The sequence below is a fragment of the Zonotrichia albicollis genome, chromosome 10 (genome assembly GCF_047830755.1).
Source record: "Zonotrichia albicollis isolate bZonAlb1 chromosome 10, bZonAlb1.hap1, whole genome shotgun sequence".
NCBI classification, from domain to species: domain Eukaryota; kingdom Metazoa; phylum Chordata; class Aves; order Passeriformes; family Passerellidae; genus Zonotrichia; species Zonotrichia albicollis.
Genome location: NC_133828.1, coordinates 30,965,253 through 30,989,716, shown reverse-complemented (window position 1 = coordinate 30,989,716; position 24,464 = coordinate 30,965,253). Strand labels below are relative to the sequence as shown.

The window sequence follows — 24,464 nt, the reverse complement described above, 5'->3', positions numbered from 1 at the left end:
TCCCATCCAGGCCACAAGAGGGAATCATAAATCCCCGTGGCGAGGATTCAGAGGTGCAGCTGACCGAGACCGCCCAGGACCCAGAGAATGGGTGAGCACAGTTCCTCTGCAGCAGCTGTCCGGGCAGGGGCCGTGAGCGAGAAAAGCCAACAACGCAGCTCCCGGTGCATTCTACGGGGCCCGGGCACCCTGGTGCGCGGGTGGCCTGCAGGTCCGGCCTGCCGGTGCCACAGCGGTGCCACAGCGGTGCCAGTCGGCCCGGGCTGCTGGCAGGGAGCTGTGCCCGCCACTCCGGCAAGCTGCGCCCCGTCACGTCCCCCGCCCCGACAAAGCGCTGAGTCACCTCGGCTGTCCCCCCCGGCCGGCTCCTCCTTGCCGGCGGGACCGGCCGGGCAGCTGACTCGGCGGGTAGCCAGCGGCACGCGGCGCCGGGCGCTGCCCCGGGCTGCAACCGTGCCTCGCTGCGGTGCGCTGTCAGCACCGGCACCGGCGGGACAGGCCGCTGCCACCGCACCGCACCTTGCTGGCACTGTCCGGGGCCCAGCGCGGCCCTGGGAGCGGAGGAGCCGGCGGGGACGGAGACCGGGCTGAGGCCAGACCGGGGCTAAGAGGGGCTCGACCGGCTGCTGGCCCGCACGCGCCTCCCATTACGTCACCCGGCGAACGGCGAGGGCGTGACGTCAGGGCCCGCGGTTGGCTGCGGCCGCCGCCCGTCACGCAGCGGAGCCGCCTCCAGGCCCGCGGTGGCCCGGGCGCGGGGGACGCGCGACACCGGCCGCGGGCGGCCCGGGCGGGCGGGGAGGGCTCTGTGGCGGCGCTCAGGTGGGCCCCGGGCCGGGACGGGGGGAGCGGGGCGCAAGCGGCCACCGGGGAGAGGCGGTCCGTGGCGCACGGCGGGAGCGGGGCCGGCGCCGTCCCTTGCCGTGCTGCCACCACCGCCCCTCCCGGTGCCCCAGATCCGCTGGCCGCGGCCCAGGGCCGCCCGCCGGTGGCGGCGGGGCGGGGTGCGGAAACTTCCAGCAGCGGCGGGTGGCCCCGGCAGCGCCGTGTTTACGGTCGGGCCGGGGGGCGGGCCCAGTGCCGCGGCGGTGCCGGTGCCTGCGCCAGCACCGCCCTCCCGTCAGCTGGGACTCACGGGCCGGGGGCGAGTACCGGGGGCGGAACGGGACCGCGGGAGGTCGCGGGGGGCTGCAGCGGCCGCATTCTGCTCCTGTCCCCCACCCGGAGCGGGCCGGCCGGTGGAAGTGTCCCGGCGTGCCCGGGGACGGTCCCCGCTGAGCCCTTAATCCGCTCCAGCCGCTAAGCACCTTAGCGGGCTGCGGCCTCCCGCTGCCCCCCGCCCCGCCACTGAGCCCCGGGGGAGCGGGCAGGGAGCGGCACCGGCAGCGGGGACCCTTCCCCCGTTCTCCCCGCCTGGGCAAGCCGGGGTGACCCGGCGGGACGGCGGTGCGTCAGCAGCAACGGGTCCCCGGCCGGGGCTGTCGGTGCTCCGGGGGGGCCGAGGGGCGGGCAGGGTGCTGGGGAGCTGGGCATGGCTTGTGGCACTGATTGCTCTCGGGAGGCAGTGGGGTGGCCGGGGCGCTAGAGAGGGTGAACAGCCTGCCCTTGCTGTCCCACACCCAGCGCTACCGGGCTGTGCCTGTGGATTCCTGACTTTGCCTTCTCCCCCTGCAGTGACCCCGTGGGACAGCTCACGTCATGGTCGACTACTACGAAGCGCTGGGGGTGAGCCGCAATGCCTCCGCTGAGGATATCAAGAAGGCGTAAGTGTGTGGCAGTGTGCCTCTGCCTGTGGGCCAGAGTCCCCCGAGCCACCCCCACCTGGTTCCAGTGAGGCAGGGACTCCCTTCGGGGCAGTGGGGACAGGGCCCAGCTCCAGAGGTGACAATTCAGCCTTTGTTTCCTTTGTATGGATGCCAGAGCAGGGTTGGGCTTTGCTGCCATACAAAGACATCTTTTGGTGAGGTTTGGTTCCTCTCTCCCTGCTGTCAGCCTGGGGCTGGAGGCAAGTCTTGGTGGTGTTTGGAGGCTCCCCTTTCTCTCTCTCTCTGCCAAAGGGTGCAGGGATGGCAGATAGTTGGGGCACAGGGACTCTGCTGGCATCAAAGTCAGGGGACTGGAGGTCACAGAGTGAAGAGCAGTCCCCTTTTAGGGATGTGGGCAGGTGGGTGCTGTGCCTCAGGTACTGCTGGGGAGCTGACAGAGCCTCCTGAGTGTCTGCAACTCCTGCCTGGTGCCCTGCCCAGGTGCTGCTGCTCTCACTGGGGTGAGGCATCGCCTGAGGGGAATGCCAGCAGATTGCTGGCTTGCCAACAGGTGGCAGAGGTCCCCGTGGGGGGCTTCCCAGTGGGGAGTGGGAGAAGCTGAGAAGCATGGGTTAACCCTAGCTAGCTGCAGTGGGGAGGAGAGAGCTGCTGCTGTTCTCCTGGCCCCAGGGGGCCCCTAGCAACCCCTGGTCCATGCACACTCACAGTGGAGACCATGAAGGTTCCAGAACAAACCTATGAGCATTGTCCAGAGCCATTGATGAGGGCAGCTGAGGTGGGCACACATTGCTCTGCTGTGGTTGTGCTGCAGTTCTGGGGTAATTTCTGGTTTGTTTGTTTAGTCTGTGTGTGTTGGTGTGTGTATGCATAAATATGTATGTATCTATATATATGTATGTATATGTATTTATATATGAAAATACATACCGTTGGAAGGAAGAACTAGTCCAGGAGCTCCTGTTCAGTGCCTGAGGCTATAGGGTGCTGGGGGAAGCAGCTTGGGGTGCTCCTGCCCAGGCTAGGAGGTGCATGCTCAGGTGGGGGTTGCTGGCCCAAGAGGCCAAGGGCTGCTGCGTGCCCATCACTGGCCCTGTGTGCAGGTACAGGAAGGCTGCTCTGAAATGGCACCCGGACAAGAACCCAGACAACAAGGAGTATGCTGAGCAGAGGTTCAAGGAGATCGCCGAGGCGTATGAAGTGCTGTCGGACAGTAAGAGGCCACAGTGATGTCTTGTGTGTGTGTGTCTGCCCTTGGGACTGTTCACACTGGCATGTCCTGCTCCTGGGCTCACCCAGGCTGCATCCCTGGCTGTCTCCAGGAGGCAGTGGTCCCTGCAGCTTTACCACACAGCTTTTGGGGCTTGGTTACTTCTTCACATGTCTCCCAAAACAGCCTTGGGAGAGATGCTGAGCTGTTGACATTCACAATGGGCTCTCCCCCATGGGCCTGAAGCTTTTGCATTCTTGCCCAGTGGTCTTACTTGGTTTTGAGTTCAGTGCTGGGGCTTGTGCCAACCACCTCCTCTTGCTCCCTGCTGTTCTGCACCTCCCTTAGTTGTGAGAAGTGTCAGTGCTCCTGTCCCCAAATGGCAGGCAGCTTCTCCACAGCCCCCTTTCTTCTTGCAGAGCAGAAGCGTGACATCTACGACCGCTATGGCAAGGATGGACTCATGGGAGCAGGTGAGCAGGGCCCTGGGGGTGAGTGCAGCTCTGGATACATCCGTTCCTGAAGACCCAGGGTGGCTCAGTGCCACCAGGGCTCTGCACCCTTCAGGGGAGATGTCACCCAGGGCTCCATTTAACACTGAGTGTCTTCTCTCCAGCAGGAGCAGGCAGCTCCAGGGCCAGTGCTGGGGCCCCCGAATTCACCTTCACCTTCCGCAGCGCTCACGACGTCTTCCGGGAGTTCTTTGGCGGACGAGACCCCTTTGCTGAATTCTTTGGTGTGTGTGGGGCAGGGGAGGCTGATTCTTGGGCATCTCTCTGTCTGTGGGGCAGCTGCTGAGCCTGGGGATAGAGCTCACAGCTGGCCCTGGCAGTGGATCCCTATGTCAGTGCCCTGCTTCTGGTTCACCAAACTGATGGGGTAATGCTGATGGGGAGGGATCTCTGCCTTTCAGATGACATGATGCCCTTCTCTGAGCTGCGAGGACCTGGCCCCCGGCACCATGGGGGAGGCCACTTCTTTTCCCCCTTCCCAGGATCCTCAGGTAGGAGATGCTGCCATTCCTCCCAGCAGGAGAGTCCCAGAGCACCGTGTTCCCCTGTACAGAGTCTGTCCCCTGCCCTCCTGCCGCCCACTCTGACACCAACCTTGTTGTTCCCTTCTCTAGATTTCTTTGCCTCATCCTTCAGCTCTGGTCCAGACGCAGGACTGGGCTTCCGCTCTGTTTCCACCTCCACCACCTTTGTTAACGGCAGGCGTATCACCACCAAGAGGTGAGGGCAGTGCCAGGCCACCTTGCTCCCACAGACTTCCCTCCACCAGCCGGCCTCTGACCCTGCAGCTTCCTGCTGTGCTGCATGGCCCTTGACCGTCCATCTGTTTGTCTGTCTGTCTGCAGGATTGTTGAGAACGGGCGGGAGCGGGTGGAAGTGGAGGAGGATGGGCAGCTGAAGTCCATCCACATCGATGGTGAGAAGGGGCACTGCAGACTGAGTTGTTGAGGTCTCCACCCTTTCCCTTTGGGATGTCTGGGAGGTGCTGCATCCGGGCTTTGTTTTGGACTGAGCCTTGGTTGGCCCTGGTTCGGAGCTCTGCACTGAAGGATTGGTGGGGTGGGGTTGGAGGTGCCAGGGCCCCACTCCATCTTTGGAGAACTGGAGTGGGTGAGTCCTGCAGCCCTGCCCCTGTCCCCACAGGTGTTCCTGATGACATGGCGCTGGGGCTGGAGCTGAGCCGGCGGGAGCAGCACGCCTTCCCCAGGCCACGGCCCCCCTCACCGCCAGCACCAGCCTCACACCAGACCTCGAGCTCCTCACCTGTCTGCCTCTACACGGACAGCGAGGATGAGGATGAGGACTTGCAGCTGGCCATGGCCTACAGCCTCTCTGAGATGGAAGCTGCGGGGCACCACCAAGCAGGTGGGCACAGCCCCGGCTCCCTGTCGGCACCGGGGGGCAGCCACAGCAGCCCATCCTCCGCCCGCAGAGCCCGCGGTGCCCGGGGGGGGCTGGAGCAGGAGCCACGGGGGGCCAGCAGTTCTGCTGCAGTGGGGCACGAACCTGCCCCCAAAGTGAAGCTGTGGCACTGCCCCCTGCTCTGAGCGTGAGGCAGGGAGAGGAAAGCAGGGCTGGAGTCTCACTGCTCGGAACTCAGCTCCTGCCTCCCCTAGCAAGGGAGGGGGTCTCTTCTGCCCTGCCTCCTTGCTCAGGTGAGCGGATGGCTAGTGGCATCCCAGCGTTGGAGGCTCCCAGACTTGGAGATAGTGGCTTGAAGAGGAGCCCCTTTGATGGGGTCCCAGGAAGAGGGGCAGCTTCCTGCCCTGTCTGCTGGAAGTGTGGGGGGCCCATGGGCAGGCATGCTCTGGCTGTGCCCGCCCCTCTCTCCCTGCCAGCCCTGCAGGCAGGCAGGGTGTCCAGCGGGTGCCTCCCTGGCTGCAGCTTGCCCCTGCCCAGGCTGCAGGGAGTGCTGAGTTGAGCTCCCCTCCTTGCAAGGAGGGCTGTGCACATAGCCTCTGCTTGGTGCCTTGTGTCTTGTCTCTTCCCTCTGGATGCTGTTGCTCCTGCCTGTGCTCCCTGCTCCTCTGTCTCCTTGCAGACTCTGCCTGGTCACTCCCTTCTGTATGCCTTGCACAGCCTCCAGGGCACTGTCCCTCCTTGCTTCCCACAGCAGCAGTGACCCTCCGTGCTGTTCACAAGTGTTCCTTCCCTCTTCATTGCCCGTAGTTCTGCCTTGGCTGTCTTCCTCCTCCGCCTGGGACCTTCCTCCCTCCTTCCCTGCCTCTCCCCAGCCCTTGGCCGAGGAGGATTTCACAGGTGCTGTTGTGTACCCCCCTCCGCTTGTCTCCCCAGGTGTGTTCTGAGGCTGCTGCGCCCAGGGACCGCGCACGCCCACTGGCCCACGAAGGTTCTCCCAGCCAGGACTCCGCTTTCTCCCTGCACGGCCACCCCCTGCCACCCCCTTCCCCAGCACCCTCTGGCTCCGTGGGATGCGGTGAGGGGGGGCACGACAGGGCTTGTGGCCGAGCAATCCCGGGGCTGGGGGGAGAGGCCCCGGGCACCGCAGGGTGGTGGAGAGGGTGGTGACGGGGGTTGCTGTAGATTAGGCTGCTGGCAGTATGCAGCGAGGGGCAGCATGGCTGGGCTCAGCCAGCAGGGCTGGGCTCTGCCCCCCTCCTCGCTGTAGCCCCCCTCTCTACCCCCCTTCTGCTAACAGCTGTCAATAAACCTGTTTGCAGTAGCTTCTGCCTGTGGGGACTTTTCTGGGCTGGGAATGCAGGGTTCTCATCTTTGCCTGCAGGTGAGCCGTGCTTGTCTGGCAGTTGCAGAGTGCAGGGATAGAGGTGGATGAACGTCCCATTTCCTCCCTGTGCCATCCCAATACACACAGTCAGAGGCCAGGCCTGGCTGCAGCTGCACGAACGTGACACACGAACTTTATTCACATCAAGATACAAAATTATAGTTCTCTAGAAATTTTTCTTCTGCTTGAGTGACTAGGCAGGGAGCACAGAAAGGGGACCTGGACTGGGGCTGGGCCAGGCCCCCCTGCACCCCATGCTCCCCCCAACTGTGGAGGACCCCTGCCCCCATGTCTGCCCCCCACATGGGTACACGAAGAGGGCTAACACAGAACTGACAGGTTGGGGAGTCCCCCTGCCAGTTCCCAGCAGCACCACCTGGTGTCCCCCTCCACAGGGCGTAAGGGCCACCAAGCCCTGTCCCCTGTGAGGTGACAGTGGGTGTGATGGGGTTCCTGCACACAGAGGGCCTGAGGTCAATGTCCTTGGGGAGATGGGAAGGGGTGCCTGGGGGCAGGGGGAGCAGAGCCAGAAGCACAGACACCATTTTACAGGGAGAGCAGCCCAGAGGCCGGTGAGGAGAGTGCGAAGCGCAGGGCAGGGAGCAGACAGGAGGAGAGGGAGGGCTCCTTGCCATCACTGCGGCAGCGCCTTCAGGATGGCGTTCACTTCCTCGGCCACAGCTGTCAGTGCAAACTCAAACTGGTCCTGCAGGAGCACAGCAGGAGATGTGAGGGTCCCTGCCACCTCAGCTCCAGGGGTTATGTATGCTGATGTGCAGGGAGAGGATCCCCAGTTTGGGGCGTACCTTGGTCTGCACCATACCGGGCCGCTGATCTCGGATGTGCTCCAGCGTTGCAGCTATGTCTATCTCCTTCACCCCTGGGGCAGAGGGAGAGAGGGTTGCTAGGAGGGGAGTTCACAGGCCAGGCTCAGGGACAGGGCAGAAATGGTGCTTCCCTGCACCTACCTTTGGCCATTCGGTTCAGGACCATGTCAACAAGGATGTACGTCCCAGTCCTGCCTGCGCCGTCACTGCAAAACACAAATGCTTGGTCCAGGGGAGCTGGTTGCAGTGGGACTGGTCCTGGGCAGCAGGTCCCAGCCTTCAGTCACCCCCAAACGCCCCTCCATCCTCTGCAGTACCTGCAGTGCACGATAATAGGGCAGGAGCGACCCCGGTAGCACTTGTTCACCTTCCTGCAAGGATAAGAGGGAACAGGTCAGTGCCCTGCTGTGCCCGGGTCAAGGCTGTGCTAGGTGTCCCTTGCTGTGCTCGGTGGGGCAGGGCAGCAGCACACCATGATGTGGCCCTGGGGGTCCCGCTCATGGCTCCTCCTGCCTCCACAATGGTGCTGGACATGGGATGGGGACCACGAGTGGAAAGTGGGCAGGGAAAGGAGTTGAGTTCCTCAGGTGGCCAGCCTGGGGAGGGGAGCAGTGGCAGGACCCCCGGGAGCGGCGCTGGTCCGGTGGGGCGTGAGGCTGGGCCAGGCGCCGGTGGGGCTCCTGGCATGCTCCATGCAGCAGGCACGGCTGCCAACGATCACTTTTGTGACTATGCAACTGGAGCCAGATTACTAGCTGCAAATCACAAAAATGACGCCGGCAGCTGCGAGAGAGAGACACAGACAGACAGACAGAGAGAGAGAGAGTGTGAGCGGGACTGAGAGGAGGGCGACATGCTTAGAGACCCCCCCGCTGCCCTAGGCTGGGTCCCTTGCCCCGCACAACCCAGGGACAGTGAGCAGCCTGTGCCTGCCAAGAGCCCACCACCACCAAGGACCTAAAGACCTGGGCAGGCAAGTCTCCTGGGAGCAGTCCCAGTCCTGCAGCCCTTGCCCTGGGCTGGCTGGGGATCCACCACTGGCTATAGAGCATTGGGAGCAATGGGTCACAGCCAGTTTAAGGCTGGCTCTGGGGATTTCTTCTTGCAGCCATGGCTGGGGAAGGTGCCAGTCAATGCTGCCTTCCATGCCAGCTCAGGGGAAGAGTACTTTTCCCACCCTCACTCTAAAGGCTGGAGAGCCCTGGCAATCTCAGCCAGAGGTTTCTTACCCACCAAACTCTGTTGAGCCTCATCCCAAGTCGGCCAAAACCTGTATTTTCTGTTCCCTCCCATGCATGGCAGCTCCTAGTCCTGCATCTGGTCCATGCCATGGCCCCCACCCTCATCATCGTGGCAGCGATGTCCTCACCTGGCCCATCAGTGCCTGCATTTGGGATCACGCTGGCTCCCCAAGGGCTGGCACGGTGCCAGGTGGGCGCTCACCTGCGGAAGTCGAGGAGCGGCCGGGTGGTGGTGGGGATGCCCTCCGCCGGCCAGCTGAGGAAGTGGAACTGCGTCAGGGTGCGGGTCTCCTGCGACTGCACGTTCTTCAGGTAGAAGCTGCGCACCAGGAAATCCTCGCACCAGATGTGCTCTGACACCAGGTTCACCTGCCAAGCGAGGCAGAGCGTGGCCATCAGTGCCAGGCAAGCGCTGCACTGACGCTCAGGGGACGGGGGCCGAAGGATGCTCCATGCCCCAGGCCGCCTGCCACACTTGCCTCATAAATGTGGTAAAGGGAGGAGCCTTCATCTGGCCAGTAGCGGTCACACTGCTTCACACTGTCCTCGGCCAGGGGGCTCAGCATGACAATGACAGTGCAGCCATGTTCCCAGACCATCTGTGGGCAAGGCAAGGGGGTTTCACTGCTGGGGGACAGCCCAGGGGGGAGGGCAGTAAAGCCCCTGCGACCCAGTTTGTGGGCAGCATACAAAGGGACCCCGATGTGCTGGCTGTGTGACACTCACCTGCCAGAAGTCAGCAATGGTGTGGGACAGCGGCCCCTGCGTGGCAATGTACGCTGGCATCCGTGGGTCATGCTCAATCTGGAGCAAGAAAGAGGATATCAAACTTCATGCTCTTCAGCCAAGGGTTGGTGACACTTGAAGGAGTAGAGAAATACTCCAGGGGTGTTAGGAAGGCTGGGAAGGGAGATTCAGGTGCCCAAGCCAGGATGAAAATAGGATTTAACAATTGTTTGAGGAATGGGGCAGGCACAAAGCTCCCATCTATAGCCCTGAGGGATGTAACTTCAGTCCAGCTCCATCCCAGAGTGAAAACCTCACCTGGGCAGGGCACATCAAGGAGCAGAGTGGCAGGGCAGGAGCCCCAGTGATCACTCACGATTGGACTGGCATTGATGAAGTCACTGCGGGATGGGTTGCTATCGGCTTTCAGCTTGATCCGCACGTGATCATCTAGGGAACAGGCCAGGAGACTTGGTGAGTGGCTAGAGGAGCTGCAGGCACACTAATGCTGCAACCAGCCATGGCCCTGAGTGTCCCCTTGCCCCACGCCCTGCTCCAGCAGGACAGCTGGTGCCTGGGGCTGATCCCTGGGGCAGGGTGGCTGGGATGCTCACAGGGCACATAGTCGGGATTGCGATTCTTCTTCAGGTTGGCTTCACTCTGGGCGATGGAGCAGACGCTGGGCTCAGCTTGGTAGGCACAGAGCGCCTGCCACTCCTTGGCCAGCCGGTCCCGGTTGCGGAGGTGGTCCTCCATGTAGGCCTGGGGCAGAGGGTGGGAGTCAGCCCAGCAGCAGAGGGGCAGAGGCAGGGCTGGGGAGGGGGTTGGCTCCCTCCCTCCAGGCTGGCTCACCAGGATCATGTGTCCAGTGGAGATGTCCATGTTGGACTGGACAGGCTCCTCGCACCAGGAGGGCGTGCTGCTGTGGGAGCTGGGGCTGGGCTGCGGCGCGTCGCTGAACTGGGACGAGACACTGCTCACCCTCGAAGTCTCTGCTGGTGCTGCTGGTGCATCAGCACGGCCAAAGAGAGACTTGGCAGCCATGTGCTGGCGGCACAGTTCCTGGGGAGGCAGCAAGAGCCCTGTCCCTCGGCCACTGTGTCACCACGGGGCAGCTCCGTGCACCCTGAGCGATGCTGACACGCGGCAGAAATGCATGTCATGGGGTCCCGCATCCTGTGGGGTCCCGCATCCCACAGGGTCCCACATCCCGCAGGGTCCCGCATCCCACGGGCCCTACCTGGTACTCGAAGGTGGTGTCAGCAGCACCCTCCGGCCCCAGGGCAGCCAGGCGCTCCTTCTCCCGCTGCTTGGCGTGGCGCCGGAGGCAGAGGGCGGCGGACACGGCGATGGCAAGGACTGCCACGCAGGCCAGGGCGATGAAGGTCAGCAGCACCGAGTGGAAGCCGTCCCCAAAGCGGGATGGGCGCGAGTAGGCAGCAGCCTCATTGCGCTGGGGACCAAGCCAAGGGTTAGTTAGTGTGGGGCTGAGGGACAGAGACCCTATTCTGCTGCACATCTGGGGTTGCTGGGGGTTAAAACAGAGCAAGGGTTCTTCCTTCCCCTTCCTGAGGGTGCTGATTCTCCCAGCACCTTCAGCTGGGGCAGAGCTGGTGTCACTGGGGTGAGGCAGAGTGCACCCATCTCTGTGTCACATGGGGAACTGCTACAGTGGTGTCCCTGGAGCTGCAGGAGCTTGGCCAAGCCCAGGTAGCAGTGACTTCTGCCTCCAGCACTCAGGGCTGCTGCCTGAGGCAAACCCAGCCTGGACTGCCCTTCTACAAGGCAGGCAGTAGCCCCTTTAGTACTCTGGTTTCATGACCTTCTGCCCAGCTGGAGATCAACAAGGGCTGAATTCTGGAGTTAATGGTGTAGGAGAGACAAGTGCAGCACTGCTGTGCCACTCCCAGGGACTTGCCCAACTGAGGCTGCCTGTCCCCTGCAGCCACTGCTCCCCAGCAGGACATTGAGGGACGCAGGGTGGGCAATATGCCAGCACTGCTGGTACCATCCCAGCTGTAGCAGCCAGGGGACAAGTCCTCCCTGTTGCCCTCATTTGTTTGGACACAGAGCAGCCCCTGCCACCTTGCAGGTAGTGTCTCTAGGGCTCCTTCCCTGTGTCTGTGGGAGACACCCCAACCCATGCCAGCCCCATGCTGGCACAGGATGTTGCTCAGGCCTTGCTGGACAAGACGTTCCTGTCAATGCCATGACTGCCTAGGTCCAGCTAGGGCAGCACAGGGATCCTGGGCCATCACCAATTCAAACATCCTGTGCCCAATGAGCTGCCAGAGCCCTGCATTACCTCACTGCCACGGCCTCCCATTGGCTGTGAGCCTGATGAGGTTACCGAGGGAACACTGCACCATCATCAACTACATCATCATCTTCGTCATCGCCTGGGGATGTCCCCAGCCTGGGTGTCCCTGCTGCCACTTGCTCCCCAGCACCCAGCTGCCATCAGGGTGCAGCCAGTCCTGCAGCCAGGGCACCCAGCAGCCCCAGCACCTCCCAGCAGACCTGCAGCCCCTGGAGGTGTCAGCAGAGCCAGGGGGGACAGAAGGGATTTCTTTCCCAAGGCCTGCCCAGGCCCTGCTGTCTCCCTGCATCTCTACATCCCTCTTCCTCAAATCTTGCACCAGTCCCACCAAGTCCAGAGCCAGGAGGGAATGAAGGAAAAGCACAAACTGGTTAGAACTGGGAAGGTCAGTGCAGAAGGGGGTTTGCAAAGCTGCCTCAGCTTCCTCTGAGCTCCACCTTTGTCATCTATCCCAGTTTCTGCCACCTGCCTCATCAAAAGGCATTGCCATGGACACACTCTGCATATTGCAGATAGACACAGGTTGCCTGAGTGGCCAGGCCACCCCTTCTTCATGGCCTCCTCCAAAGTTCCCCCTTCTTTCCTTCCTTCCTTCCTTCCTCCCTGCTCACAACTACAGTCACATGACAAGAAGTGAGAAATGGGGACACTGGGCTGGGGATGCGCTACACCATTTTTCCTCCTCAGGCTGCAAACACAGGAGCCAGGCTTGGTCCTTGTCTCCAGCCCCTGTTCCCTGCCCCAGGAGACTGTTCCTGTGGTTCCTCAGAGGAGCATGGGGAGGGGTAACCCCTCTCCAAACAGATGGCTCCTGTTCCATCCCTGCCTCCAGCTGCTTTGCCATTTTCTGGGGACATGATGGCATTTTGCCTGCCTAGCTATGGTTTGTGGGGTGCCCTGGGAACATCCCAGTGCTCGGGTGCCCAGGCCACAGCTGAGATGGGTGTGCAGGCTGGAGGGAGGCAAGGGTGAGGATGAGCCTTGAGGGATACAGCCTGCACCCCTCTGGTCTTGGGGGGAAGAAAAGCCTCTGGGAATCCCTCTCAAACCACCTTCAAACACTGTGGAGCTTTTGTTTTGGAAGGAGTTAAGAGCCCTGGGCAGGATCGTGCTGCCAGGCAGTGGAGGGGGGTGATGGACAGACAGGAGTGGAGCAGACTCCAACAGGAGTCCTCCAACACAGGACTGGAGTCTATCTCCAGCACAGCATCCCAAACACTGCCCAGTCTCCTCTACTCTCCAGCTGCCCCCAGACCTGCAGGGACAGCTCACTCACAAAGGCCCCTGTACCCCAGGGGTGGGGGCCCCTGGCTTGTACCCAGTGGCAGCATCAGCATCCCCACTGCCCTATCCCTGCCCCCCCAGCCCCAAGGGATGGAATCCTTGCTCACTCCTACCTCTCCCACTCCTGTTTGCACAATCTTGAGGCCCAGCTCGTGCTCCAGCTCTCCCTTCACTTGCTCTGTGGACAGGGAGGAGATGGTCAGAGGCATGCTCCCCTCCACACGAGAGCCCCCAGAAGCAGAGCCAGGGGATAGCTCTGACAGCTGCCCCTGCAGCTCCCCACTGCAGCCAAGGCAGGGGGATGGACAGCAGGAGCCCTCGCTCCCTGGTGCCTGGGAAGGGCACCCCACAGCCGGGAGGGGAAGAGAGGAACAAGGTCAGGGGGATGCTGCCCAGCTCACCAGTCTGGCTGGCCACATCCGCCAGGGAGAAGTTCTGCGGGTTCTGTCGGATGCGGAAGGTAAGTGCAGGACCCACAACGCTGCCATGGACAGGGAGAGAGTGTGAGAGCTCTCACAGCGTGAGAGCTGGAAATGCAGACCCCCTACCCACCCTCGCCACAGCCCAGTCCCTCCTGTCCCCGCGGCACCAGGACCTCACCTGATGTTGATGAAGCTGGCGGTGGAGAGGTGGAGGTGCTTGGCCAGGAGCTCCAGCAGCTGCACGCCAGCAGCCAGCCCCAGGGGCCTGTGGGGACAGTGTCACAGTGAGGAGGGGGTGGCAGGGGTGAGGGGACAGCCCTGTGCTCCCCACAGTCAGGGAGCAGGGACAGGCAGGCTCAGGGAGTCCCAAGCACACAGCAGGTGTCAGGTTGGGCAGGAGGTGACACTGTGGTGATTGTGGGTGAGGGTGAGCTGACCCCCCTTGCACACGAGTGTGCAGAGACATTCGTGCACACACACTCCCAGCCTTCCATCCTGCAACAGTGAGCTCTGGCCTTGGTGTGGGCTGGGAAAGGAAGGCTTTGGGGTGGAACAAGGGCTGTCGGTAGAGAATGGATCAGTGGGAGCCGACCCCATAGAAACCCAACCCTACCAAAGACCCAACAGGTTCAGTCAAGCATGTGACGCTGTGACAGCTGTTGGTGGGGAAATACAGACCCTTGACACATGCAGACCCCCTTGCATGACCCCCAGCTCTCACTTCTGGTCTGTGATGATGTAGCCATACTCGTCTAGTGGCCGCATGCCCTGTTGTGCCCCACTGTCCTTCATCTCTGTGTAGCTCTTCTTCTCCACCACAATGTTCTTTCCGGGGCTGAGTGCATCCCCACTGTGTCCCTGCTGTGGCTCAGCCCGGGGAGCTGGTGAGGGTGCTGCCCTGCCCTTTGTTCCATCCCCTGGGGAGCTGCTGGCTGGGATTTTGGGGGTTGGCACTGCAGAAGAAGGGGGCACTGGCTCCTCTCCATGCTGCATGTTCCCCTCCATCACCTGAAGGGAGAAAAAAGGAGAAGCTGGAATCTCTGAGGAGAGCCTTGGGGAAATGTCTCCTCCCCCTCATCCCACCTGTGCCATGGCACCTCCTCCAGCATCACTCTGCTGCAAACCCACCCGTTTCGCTGTGGGCACCTCAGGGCCAGCAACACCTGGAAAGGAGAGAGACAGAGATCCTGCAACACCCACCCCAAAAGGCAACGCTCCCTAGCCTGAAACAGGGCATCTGCTGCTGCCAGCCCCTTCTTGTCCCATCCCTGCACCCAGCTCACCAGAGCTCTGGAGCAGCTGGAGGAGGGTGGATAGGCTGCTTATCTGCTGGGGACTCAGTTCTGGCAGTCCCAGGCCATAGCTGGCCAGGAGAGAAGCCAGTCTCTTCAGGGCAGCATCTGCAAGAGGATATAGCATCAGGTTGGGTGCTCTGCATCTGCAGGGAGACCAGGGGCCAGGGATGAAGCAGATGGAGCAGGTGGGGTTGCAGGGACATTCTGCCCATGGGCATAGACCCAAAGAGGCGGGAAAGTGTGAGCCACAAGGAACTCGTGGCTGTGGGCACAGGACAGGGACAAGGGTTGTGCCTGGCTGGAGAACAAGGTACCTGTCTGTGCAGAGGGTGGCTGGGCAGCCAGGGGTGCTTGCTGCTCCCTCTCCTCTACGTTTCTGTAGTCACTGGGGAGCCGCAAGCTGTGCTGGAGCCTGGTGCTGGCAGGGTCCGGGCGGCCAGCTTTCTCTCTGGGCAGGGAAAGCATGCCCAAGTCCTGGAAAAGATGCCCCCCATCCACTCCTGGCTGCCCGCCATAGGAGGGCACAGGGCCAGCCCCAAAGAGGGTCTGGGCAGGGACCCGGCCCAGCAGCGAGGAGGTCTCAGAGCTCTGCCTGGCTGAGCCGCTGGGATGCTGGTGAGCACCATCCTGATAGCCGAACTGCAACCAAAACACACGGCAAACCCCACAGGTCCCCTGTCACCCCACGATGGAGGCAGGGGGTACCCCAGCACCCGCAGGAAAGTGCTGGGAGTGCAGCAGCTCCCTGCCAATCTCTACTTTTCTGCCCAGGAGAAGGCGCTCAGCCCCCAGCTTACCTTGTGGTAGGAGTAGGGATTGAGCAGAGCCTCCTCGTAGGCCAGCTGGGGTGGGGAGGGCAGCAGGACGTGCTCCAGGTACCGCTGCACCAGCGGGGAAAGCAGCAGCGCTGGGGGCTGCTCCAGATGCTGAGCTGGGGGCAGGCCGGGGTCCGGGGCCAGCGGGGCTCGCCGGGGCTCGCTGCGGAGAGGCAGGAACCTCGAAGGCAGACAGCGCTGGGGTAACTCACCTGGGTAAAGGGGCACGTCCCTCCCCTATCCCCCCCGATCTGGGGAACAAAGCCCTCGCTGCTCCACTGAGCTCTGCCAGCGCTGTCCTACCTGTCCCTGGCCACCGGCTCCAGCGAGGGCGGCAGGCGGAGGCGGGGGATGCGCTCCATCTCCTGAGAGATCACATACTGGGTGATGCCGTCCTGCCACGACAGCCCTGCCACGGGAGGAGGCTGTGAGACACGGAGGCAGCCTGGGGACCGTGGTGTGAGTGCAGGGGATGCCGTCCTCGTATTCTGACCCTGTGTCCCATGGCCGGGGTTTGACCCCACGTCTCCTCAGCCCACCCGGGGCCAGCAGGACCACAGACAGCTCTAGCGCCACTAGGAATTCTACCTGACATCCCCTCCCTGCAGGGTCCCAGGGACTTCCCCCACGCTCCCCCGCTCACCTTGTGCCATGAGATGCCGCAAGACATCCTGCAGGCGCTGGAGCACGGGAGATGTGACCTGAAAGTAGGGTCTGTCCTGCACGGAGCCCACCTGGCATTGCCCAAACAGCCCATCTGCCAGAGAAGGAAGAGAGCGGGACCAGATGAACAAACACCCCGATGTGAGGCTCTCCAGGCACAGCCCCTCCTTTCTCCTGCCATGCCTCCTTGCACTGCACCCTAGGCACTCCTGCAGGGCATCCCTGTACCCTTCACACACACGTGGGAAGGGAGAGGGGATCCCTGCACCCCTGCTCGCCACTTACCCTGCACACACACCTCCTGCGGGGAGCACAGCCTTCGGTCAAACAGGCAGCCTGAGACAGACAGACAGACAGACAGACAGACAGACAGAGAGACCAGTCAGCACAGCATTCAAGGGGGACTCCAATGGAATCTGCTCATCACCAGCTGCTTGGGGGATCCCTACGCTCCAGAAAAGCAGCACAGGGACGCAATGTGGCGATGGTGGGAGGGGACACAGGTTTGTAGCCCATGGCAGAGGCTCGGTGCCAGTCTGTTCTGCCCCTCAGAGACAAGATGGGGGCTGTGTAGAAAGTATGCCCTTGGCTCTGGAGAGTGGAGAGGGCCTGGAGTTTTTTTGGGTGCTGGCAGTTAGGAAGGTAAGACTGAGGCAGCAGAGACCTGCAAAACCACATCTGCTGCCCTCCTACATGTGGTACTACGAGGAAGGGATGCAACCCAGTGACACGGGAATCCACTCTCCCTGCGAGGCGGACCCCAAAGCATGGATGTAGTGCTCTTGGGGGTGTGGGGTGTGTACCTCTCCAACCCCTTCGGCGGCCAGCACTTGGGCAGGGGGCGGCTTCCCCCTTCCTCTCCCCCCCCCGTTTCGGTCCAAGACCGTCAGCAGCGAGACGGCAGCAGGCGATGACTCAGCCCCGGATGGCAAGGAATGAACGAGAAAACAACCGGGGGGAGGGGAGGGAGGGGCCCGTCAAGCCCGCCGCGGGGGAAGGGGGCTAGTGGGGATGAGGGTCCTCGGAACCCCGGCACCCCCGGCCGGCGTCCCCCGGGGCGGAGGCCCCGCCGGTGCGGGGCACGGGACCCACTGCCGGGGGAGACCCCGGGGACGGCGGCAGCGGGGCCGGGCCGGGCGGCAGGGCCGGCGCTGTCCGCGGTGCTGAAGCGGCGCCGCGTCCTCCCGCCGAGACTGCTCGCTCCGCCGGGAGGGGCGGTGGCCCCGGCTCCGGGAGGCTCCCCCGGCCAGGGGAGTGCTCGGCCGCAGCCGTCACAGCACCATTCCCTGCTTGCTCCCGGGGGCAGCGGACCCCGCGGTCCAGCCGGATCCACCCCGGCACTCCCGGGCCGCTGGAGGACGAGGGGCGCAGCAGCCTCGGGCGCCCTGTAGTGAGTCAGCGGAGCCCGGGCCGTGCCGTGCCGTGCCGGTGGGCTGCAGCCCTGCTATCGACAGCGACACTCGGGTCCCCGAGAGCTCCAAGCACGGCCCACACGGACCGACCTGGAGAACAGCGGGTGCACCGGCCCGGGCGGCCGCATTTAGAGGCGGAGGGCGGCTAAAGGGCGGCACGGTCTCGGAGCAAGCCACGCTCAGGGCCGCTGGCCCGGGCTCCCCATCCCTGCGGCAGCCCCGGCACCGGCTTTGGCCTGGGCATGAGCAATCACCGTTCTGCTCCCGTCCCGTGGCTGCTGGCTCTCGGGCCCGGCGGGGCGGCATCTCTACAGCCGGCGGGGTGCCCCGGGTTTAGCACACCCACCGGCCCGGCAGTCCCGGGAGAGCGGCGCCCCCGGTGCCAATGGCGCACCCGCGGTGCCGGTCCCGGGCCGCCCAGTCCCGCTATCCGCCAGGGGCCGGCGTCGCCGCTGCACGCCGTGACAGCACCCTACAACGGCGGAGACCGCACCGGCCGCGGAGTCCCGAGCCCCGCCACTCCCCGGGAATCTCCTTCCGGCCCTCGCGCAGCCCGGAGCAAAGCCGCCCTGCCCGGGGTCGCGGTCTCACCGTGTGCGGCGGTGGCGGCGGCGGCGCCGTCACGCAGCTGCCCGCGGCCGGCCAGGAGGAGGAGGCAGAGGAGCGCCCGGAGGAGCCGCCGCCCCATGCTCCGCTCACGGCCGCACCATGGCGCACCCGCCGGCCGCGCCCCCGCCGCCGCCGCCAACCCGCGCCCCGCCGCTCCGCGCGCCCCTCCCACCGCGGCCGCCCCGCCAATGGCGCGCTGCGCTCTGCCGCGGCGCCCCGCCCCCCCGCACCGCGGCCAATCAGAGACCCGCGCGGCTGCCCTCAGCGCCGCGCTCACACCCCGCGCTGTCCGGCGGGGCCAATCACGCCTCGCTCCGGCGAGAGGCGGCCGAGCGCCCCGCCAATCGCCGCGTCCCGGGGGGCAAGCCACGCCTCCCCGGGGGTGTGCCATAGCGCCAGCAGCACCTTCGCCAATCAGCGCCCGCCCCTTCCCTACCCTGCGGCCGCACTGGCTCCCGCCTGGGACACGCCCCTGAGAGCCGCCCAATGAGCGGCGAGCGCGGAGCCGCACCCTCGTGCCCCGCCCGGCGGCACCGCCCGGGCATCGGCCGCGGGCAGAAGGCAGCCCCCGGCCCGGACAGGGACCCCCTGTACAGGCTCCGGCGAGCAGCTCCGGGTCTGGCGCCGGCAGATCCGTGCGCACACGGCCGCAGGCTCGTTCCTGGGGAAAGGGGCGGTCCCAGCGCTGCACCAGACCGGACATCCTACCACCAGCTCTCCCTGAGTAAAAGCTGAGCCCTGTTCGGCCCCTTAGCTGGGACCTCCAGCACCCCTCGACAAGGGATTGTGGATGGGCCTTGCTCACGGTTCCAGAGGAGAGCACAGGTGGGAGCGATGGGAGTCCCCAGGGGGAGCCACATACATCAGCCCCAGCCACAGTCATGGACCACTCACTGGTGAGACAGAAATGCTTTAATGGCCCCAGGACAAAACCCACTGCTGCGCCCTCCCCACCATGTTCAGTCGACCACCAGGCTGCTGCTGACTGTCGGCAGGAGCTCGAAGAAGCCCTGGAAGAAGAGAGGCTGTCAGGGTGGGGCGAGCAAGGCAGTGCGGGGTGGGGGGACAGGCAGTGGGGGCAGGCAGCAGCTCCCTGTCACAGCGTCATAGCAGGCAGCTACTTGCAGAGAGCAGGACCACGTCGCCATAGTAACTCATCACTGACTCAAGGCTAGCACCGGTTGCCATAGGAACTACTTAGGGATGGCAGTCACTGGGGAAGGCTGGGATGAGAGGGAGCACCTCCCGAAGCAGCCAGTACCTGAGCTGCTCCAGAGAGCTGGGGAGCTCTGTGGGATGGCTGGGTTCAGCCCCAAAGCAGGGATTGGTTGGGGACATGGGGATGTGGGAGATGTAGGGGAGCAGGGAGCGAGCTTTAGCACAGGATGGGGGACACAGGGCTCACCTTGAAGAGGGTGATGCTCTGAAGCACCCCCGAGGTGCAGCACATCTCCCGGATGGAATGCATGGCCAGCTGGGGGCAGCCAATGTCCAGCACACGCAGCCCCAGGCGGGAGGCCAGGATGGGGCCGATGGTGGTGCCGCACGGTGTGTCATTGCGCACCATGAACTCCTGCATGGGGGCAAGACCTCAGCAGCTCCACACGCTACCCCATGGCCTCCCACACGGGCCCTCAGCCCTGAAGGGAGGTGACCTGGGGCAGGGAAGCAGCACCAACCCATGCCAGGGTTCAAAGAACGCTCCAGAGATAGGACACGCTCAGGCCAGGCTCCATTCTGCTCACCAGCCTGCTCCCTGAGGCAGTCCTGGGGCTGGAGCCTCACAGCAACAGGCAGCACAGAGACCCCAGTGGGGTCAGACATGGTAACAGGGGTGGAGCTTGGGCACAGGCCCCCTCAATGAACCCAGGGGCAGGGCTGCAGCCCAAACTCCTGATGTTCAAGGAGGGCTCCCTCAGTCCGGCTCACCTGCAGAGGGACACCCACGCGGGCAGCAATGTCCCGGATTACAGCTTCAGTGACAGCTGTGGAGGCGTAGCGCTGGTTGCTGTTCACCTTGATGACAGGGCCCTGCACAAAGGAAGGCAGGCCTGTGATGGGACCCAGGAACAGTCAGTGGCCCTGGAAACACCCATGCCCAGGCAATGCCCAAAATATCATCCATTCTCTCTTTCCTGGGTGAGCCCATGGGGATGGGGACAGTGTTTCCATGGGGACAGCCCCAGCTCAGAGCAGGGAGGAGCTCTACGGACAACACTGGGATCCCAAGTGATTAACATCAGACATGTGGCATAGTCAAATTCCATTACAGGATAAATGTTTTCCTTTTGAATGCTGGGCAGCAGCACTGCAGGACAGACAGACAGCAACCATTCTAGAGCCAAGCAGAGGGCTGCCCTCACCTTGTGGAAGGCTGGACGATGATTCTCCTCATGCTTGTCCCTGCAAAAGAGAAGTGTTTCACACTCTTACTCATACCCTGCTGCAACAAGGACTATCCTTGTCTGTACCACCTGGGGAGTGATGGGGATACATCCCACAGGTGGCAGGGCAGGCTGTCAGGCCTGTGGCACGGCTCAGACTACTCACACATAATTGGGGTGCACAGCATGGGCCATATCAGCACTGATCATGTAGGACTTGGCCACTGCCTCCTCGAAGGCTGTCAGGTTGTGAGGCGACGCAGAGATCCGGCGCAGCACCAGCTCTGTTAGCAAGGACTCTGCACCCTGTGCACTCTCTGACCCCACCTGCCAAGGATCACCATCAGCACAAGCCTGCAGCACCACAGGGGCCACAGGAGTGACAGGCTGCTCCCTAAGGCCAGCCAAGCAGCTTCCTGCCACACCAGCGCTTCCCACCCCTGCCTGGGCCATGCTCCACGTGGCTGTAAGCAAATCCCTGCTTCCTCCACTGGGCTGTGGGATCTCTCTCCTGCTAGGATGCTCTCTCCAATGCTAGGCATGGCTGGGGAAGAGCAGAGAACATGGAGCACCTTCTGGTGCCAGCCACCCCACGGCTGTGCCTCTTGCTCACCTCCTCGTTGTCATAGAGCGCGATGAGACGCACATTGGGCTCCTCGGAGAGGGACGAGGGTGCTGCACATGAGTCAATCAAGGCCTGCAGGATTAGGGATGGACACCAGCATGAGTGCCACTCCATCCTGGGAATCTCAGGACTGAGCCATCAGAAAATCTCCCAGGAGGGTCCAAAGCATGGAGGAAGGATTTGTGGGCACACACATTGCCCAGCGACAGCAAGTTATCCCTGGGAGCTCCTGGGAATCCCACACACCCAGCAAAGGGGGCATCCAACCCCAGGTCCTCCAACAATCTAGACCCATTCCATGAGAACACAACTCCCTGCAGAGCCTTTGGCCATCCCAAAGCTGAGCTGGGGTGCACGGTGGCCACGCTGCAGTCTCCAGGTTGTTTCCCCTCTCACCTGCAAGGCGCAGTAGCAGCTGTGCAGGTTGTCCAGACGTGGGGAGAAGATGAACTCATCGAAGGCACCACCCAGCGTCTGCAGAGAGTCAAGGGGAGTAGGGCACAAGCTCTGGGTCACCAAAAAGCACCCGCCACTGGGTTCCCATTCCAGTACCCTTATCTCTGCCCCTCAGGAGCAGCTCCCTCTAGTTCCATTCAGCTCCCAGCCTGGCATGCCCCAGGCAGAGGACATGCAGCAGGTAACACCTGTGTAGTACCAGCCTGCAGGCTGTGTGCACACAGAGGGAGGTTCCTGCCCTTACTCACCGCTGGCTGTGTATCTGCCAGGCATAGCTCCATCTCCACAATCTGCTCTGGTTTCACCCCCAGCTGGGGGCAGATCAGGGAAAGCAGAACAGGGCTGTGCCGCTCTGCCTGGGAAGAAAGCAGAGCTGTGGGCAGGGCAGGCAGTGGATGGCAGGAGAAACTCCTGGTTTCCTTTTGCAAAGCTGTCCCTGATCCTGCTTATGTTGGCAGAGTCCTCTCTGCTACTAACATCTCCCATGTTCAAGCCCCCACCTCAGCCAGGACAGCTCTATGCCCTGTGCTAGCCCCCCTCCTTGCCCTGCCTCCCCAGGGAGATGCACCCTTCCACACTGGCTGCAGGCAAGGGTGAGAAGAGAGAGATGGCTGAACAGATGTGCTGTGTGCACAACTGTGAGGCAGAGTGGAAGGTTACCAGCAGTCCCCAGGGAGAAGGGGAACCTGGTGGCAGGTCCCTGAGGACTCAAAATCAAAGGTGACAAGTATGAGGTCCTTGCAAGTGTCCCTGCTGATCCTTGGCACACAGCTCACCTGGGACGCAGCACTGCAAGGTGTGGACTCCATAAGCACCTCCTTTTCCAGCTCCTCCTGCACTGCAGTGGCCAGAATGGGAACCCTGTGGGGGTCAGCAACATTAGCTCCCAGAGCTTTGCTCACCTCACCTGCTTGGGTCACACACTGCCAACCCTTCCTGGTGTGTTTGCCTTGCTCCTCCAGGGAATGACTGATATGCCAAATGGAAGAAGAATGCACATTTTAAGCACAAATCTATTGTGCCACCTCAGGACACTCCAGTGTCCTTTCCCAAATGCTTGGAAGCATCTCCTGGAAGTACTCTGTGGGGCTAAAAGGCACTGCAGATCTCCCCACTGCAATGAGTGGCTGCCAAAGGGAGAGCTAAGGCGGGGCTTTGCTCTAGCTGGGTCCCAGCCCTCCCAAGGGCTGGCAAGAGTCAGGGCTGAGCCAGGCCTTACAGGTGGTGCTCGGTGTTGGGCCCAAAGCTCTCATTGATGCTGCGCTGCAGATGGATGGCCAGGTGAGGAATGCGGAGGATGGGCCGCTCCACACGTACCAGGCGCTGCTCCAGGCGCCCCGTGGCTTGGTCCTGAAACACAAGGAGGCCTTCTGAGGCCAGGCCTGAGAGGCTGCAGCAGGTCCCACTTTGTGTGGGGGTAAGTGACCCAGTGCCAGAGACACACAGCTAGCTATCCAACCATGCTTGCCCTAAATCAGACTCACCTTTATGATCACCCTCCCGGCCACGGTGAGGTCACGGTCGAACCAGGTGTTCCAGATGCCCCCTCCATAGGTCTCCACTCCGACTTGCACTATGCCCACCTGTCCCCGCTTAGAGCGGCGCTTCACCTGGGCAGCAGCAGAGGTGTCACTGCTGGCACCATGAAGCGCTGGGGAACGGGCAGCTGGTGGGAACTGGGCAGCTCATGCCCAGAGCCTCACTGCTGATGCTGCCAGCACAGGGTGAGGGGCTTTGCAGGACCAGGGACACAGAGGAGACAGCAGCAGGCACAGCAATGCGGGGGCTGCTCTGGGTGACATATTTGGGAGGTGCAGGGACCCAACAATGATGCTGCAGGGCACAGGGGTAGTCGGGATAGTTTTTGCTTGGAGCATGAAACTGGAGGAACCCAGAGAAAGACTCAGCAGCCAGCCGGGCAACCTTACCCTGAGGCAGGGGCTGTCGGTGTGGGCTCCTAGCAGGCTGAACCCATTCCCGGGCTGGAACTGGCCGCCGACAGCGAAGGCGATGAGGGTGGAGTAGTTCCTGGTGATGAAGTACTGGAGGCAGAGGGGCAGAGGTGAGATGCCCCGTCCACCCCGGCTCCCGCTGCCCCGTCCCAGCCGGGCCCACCTTCTGCGCCGGCCGCACGTCCCAGTGCTCCGTCTCCTTCAACTCCTGGAAGCCGGCCTGCAGTAGCCGGCTGCGGCATTCGGCCACCACTGAGGGGAAAAGAGCCGTCAGGACCGCCCGCGGGAAGAGGAACAGAGCCGGGGAGGGGACTGGGCAGGCGCTTACCGTGGTACGGAGACGGACTGCGGTTCACGAACTTCACCAGTTCCTGCGCCGCCGCCTTCGAGCCCTGCGCCGCCGCCTGTGGGCACCGCCGTCACCGCACATTGCCGGCAAAGCCCCGCCCCGGGCCGGGACCCCCGCGGGACCGGAGACCCCGTCCCGGGCGGCACCGACCCGACCCCGTCCCGCGCCCGCCGCCCGCCCGCTACCTGCATGGCCGCCACCGCCCGCGCCGGCTCGAACAGCGCCCCCTGCTGGCCTGGAGGAACGCGAGGCCTGCGCCCGGACTCCGAACTCCGCACCCTGCAATTTGCATCTGGCAATCCACACCCTGAACCCTGTAATCCACACCCTGCACCCTGCAATCCGCACCCTGAACCCTGCAACCCACACCCTGACCCCCGCAATTCGCACCCTGAACCCCGAAATCCGCACCCTGAACCCCGCAATCCGCACCCTGCACCCCGCAATCTGCACCCAGCCCTGCACCCCGCAATCCACACCCCGCAATCGGCAATGTGCATCCTGCGCCCCGCAATCCACACCCTGCACTTCCCACACTGTACTCCCTGCCATGCACTTTGCACTCTCAGCCCGCACCCCTCACCCTGCACTCTGGCCCAGGCCAGGCAAACACAGAGCCTGCAAGGCTGGGGTACAGCTGAATTAAAGGTGTGTGGAAGAGGGACACAGCCAGGAGGGACTGGGATGGGAAGCAAGGGGCAGGGACAGGCTCCACAACGATGGTCACCCATCCTGCCCCAGTGTGCCACAGTTGTAGGGCTAACTGGAGGAGCAGGGACTGCCCCAGAATGGGCTTGGCCTGCCTGCAGAGGGGTGCAGGTGCACAGGAAAACACACTCACTTCCCCAAGGCT

At 63.1% G+C, this 24,464-nt stretch overlaps 3 protein-coding genes across 8 annotated transcripts; 1 reads left to right on the top strand and 2 right to left on the bottom strand.

The window, feature by feature from the left end:
* Positions 1-658: 658 nt before the first annotated feature.
* DNAJB2 (DnaJ heat shock protein family (Hsp40) member B2) lies at positions 659-6,912 on the top strand. Of its 5 annotated transcripts, XM_074548642.1 has the most exons (10): positions 661-822; positions 1,675-1,763; positions 2,867-2,976; positions 3,393-3,446; positions 3,590-3,709; positions 3,887-3,976; positions 4,100-4,205; positions 4,331-4,401; positions 4,629-4,850; positions 5,781-6,912. In XM_074548642.1, the coding sequence occupies exons 2-10, from the start codon at positions 1,699-1,701 to the stop codon at positions 5,789-5,791; spliced, it is 849 nt and encodes a 282-aa protein (XP_074404743.1). In that variant the 5' UTR covers positions 661-822; positions 1,675-1,698; the 3' UTR covers positions 5,792-6,912. The 5 variants fall into 5 exon arrangements, with proteins under 5 accessions (XP_074404742.1, XP_074404743.1, XP_014121176.1 ...); XM_074548641.1 differs by lacking the exon at positions 5,781-6,912 and having other exon boundaries at positions 659-822; positions 3,593-3,709; positions 4,629-5,774; XM_014265701.3 differs by lacking the exon at positions 5,781-6,912 and having other exon boundaries at positions 4,629-5,774.
* PTPRN (protein tyrosine phosphatase receptor type N) lies at positions 6,337-18,003 on the bottom strand. 2 transcript variants are annotated; one of them, XM_074548640.1, is made up of 23 exons: positions 17,828-18,003; positions 16,110-16,160; positions 15,805-15,918; positions 15,465-15,570; positions 15,144-15,342; positions 14,661-14,985; positions 14,335-14,451; positions 14,180-14,214; positions 13,773-14,059; positions 13,230-13,316; positions 13,031-13,110; positions 12,743-12,807; positions 10,266-10,478; positions 9,878-10,087; positions 9,640-9,787; positions 9,402-9,475; positions 9,026-9,103; positions 8,779-8,898; positions 8,502-8,668; positions 7,376-7,429; positions 7,200-7,264; positions 7,038-7,111; positions 6,337-6,937 (listed from the first exon to the last, which is right to left on the bottom strand). In XM_074548640.1, the coding sequence occupies exons 1-23, from the start codon at positions 17,922-17,924 to the stop codon at positions 6,866-6,868; spliced, it is 2,838 nt and encodes a 945-aa protein (XP_074404741.1). In that variant the 5' UTR covers positions 17,925-18,003; the 3' UTR covers positions 6,337-6,865. The 2 variants fall into 2 exon arrangements, with proteins under 2 accessions (XP_074404741.1, XP_074404739.1); XM_074548638.1 differs by having other exon boundaries at positions 14,135-14,214; positions 17,828-18,002.
* Positions 18,004-18,742: 739 nt separating this feature from the next.
* On the bottom strand, positions 18,743-23,922 carry DNPEP (aspartyl aminopeptidase). The gene is made up of 15 exons (XM_074548637.1): positions 23,797-23,922; positions 23,591-23,666; positions 23,426-23,514; positions 23,239-23,352; positions 22,795-22,920; positions 22,530-22,660; positions 22,087-22,171; positions 21,559-21,666; positions 21,251-21,328; positions 20,843-20,926; positions 20,396-20,556; positions 20,209-20,248; positions 19,775-19,876; positions 19,251-19,418; positions 18,743-18,855 (listed from the first exon to the last, which is right to left on the bottom strand). The coding sequence occupies exons 1-15, from the start codon at positions 23,800-23,802 to the stop codon at positions 18,805-18,807; spliced, it is 1,419 nt and encodes a 472-aa protein (XP_074404738.1). The 5' UTR covers positions 23,803-23,922; the 3' UTR covers positions 18,743-18,804.
* Between the last annotated feature and the right edge of the window lie 542 nt (positions 23,923-24,464).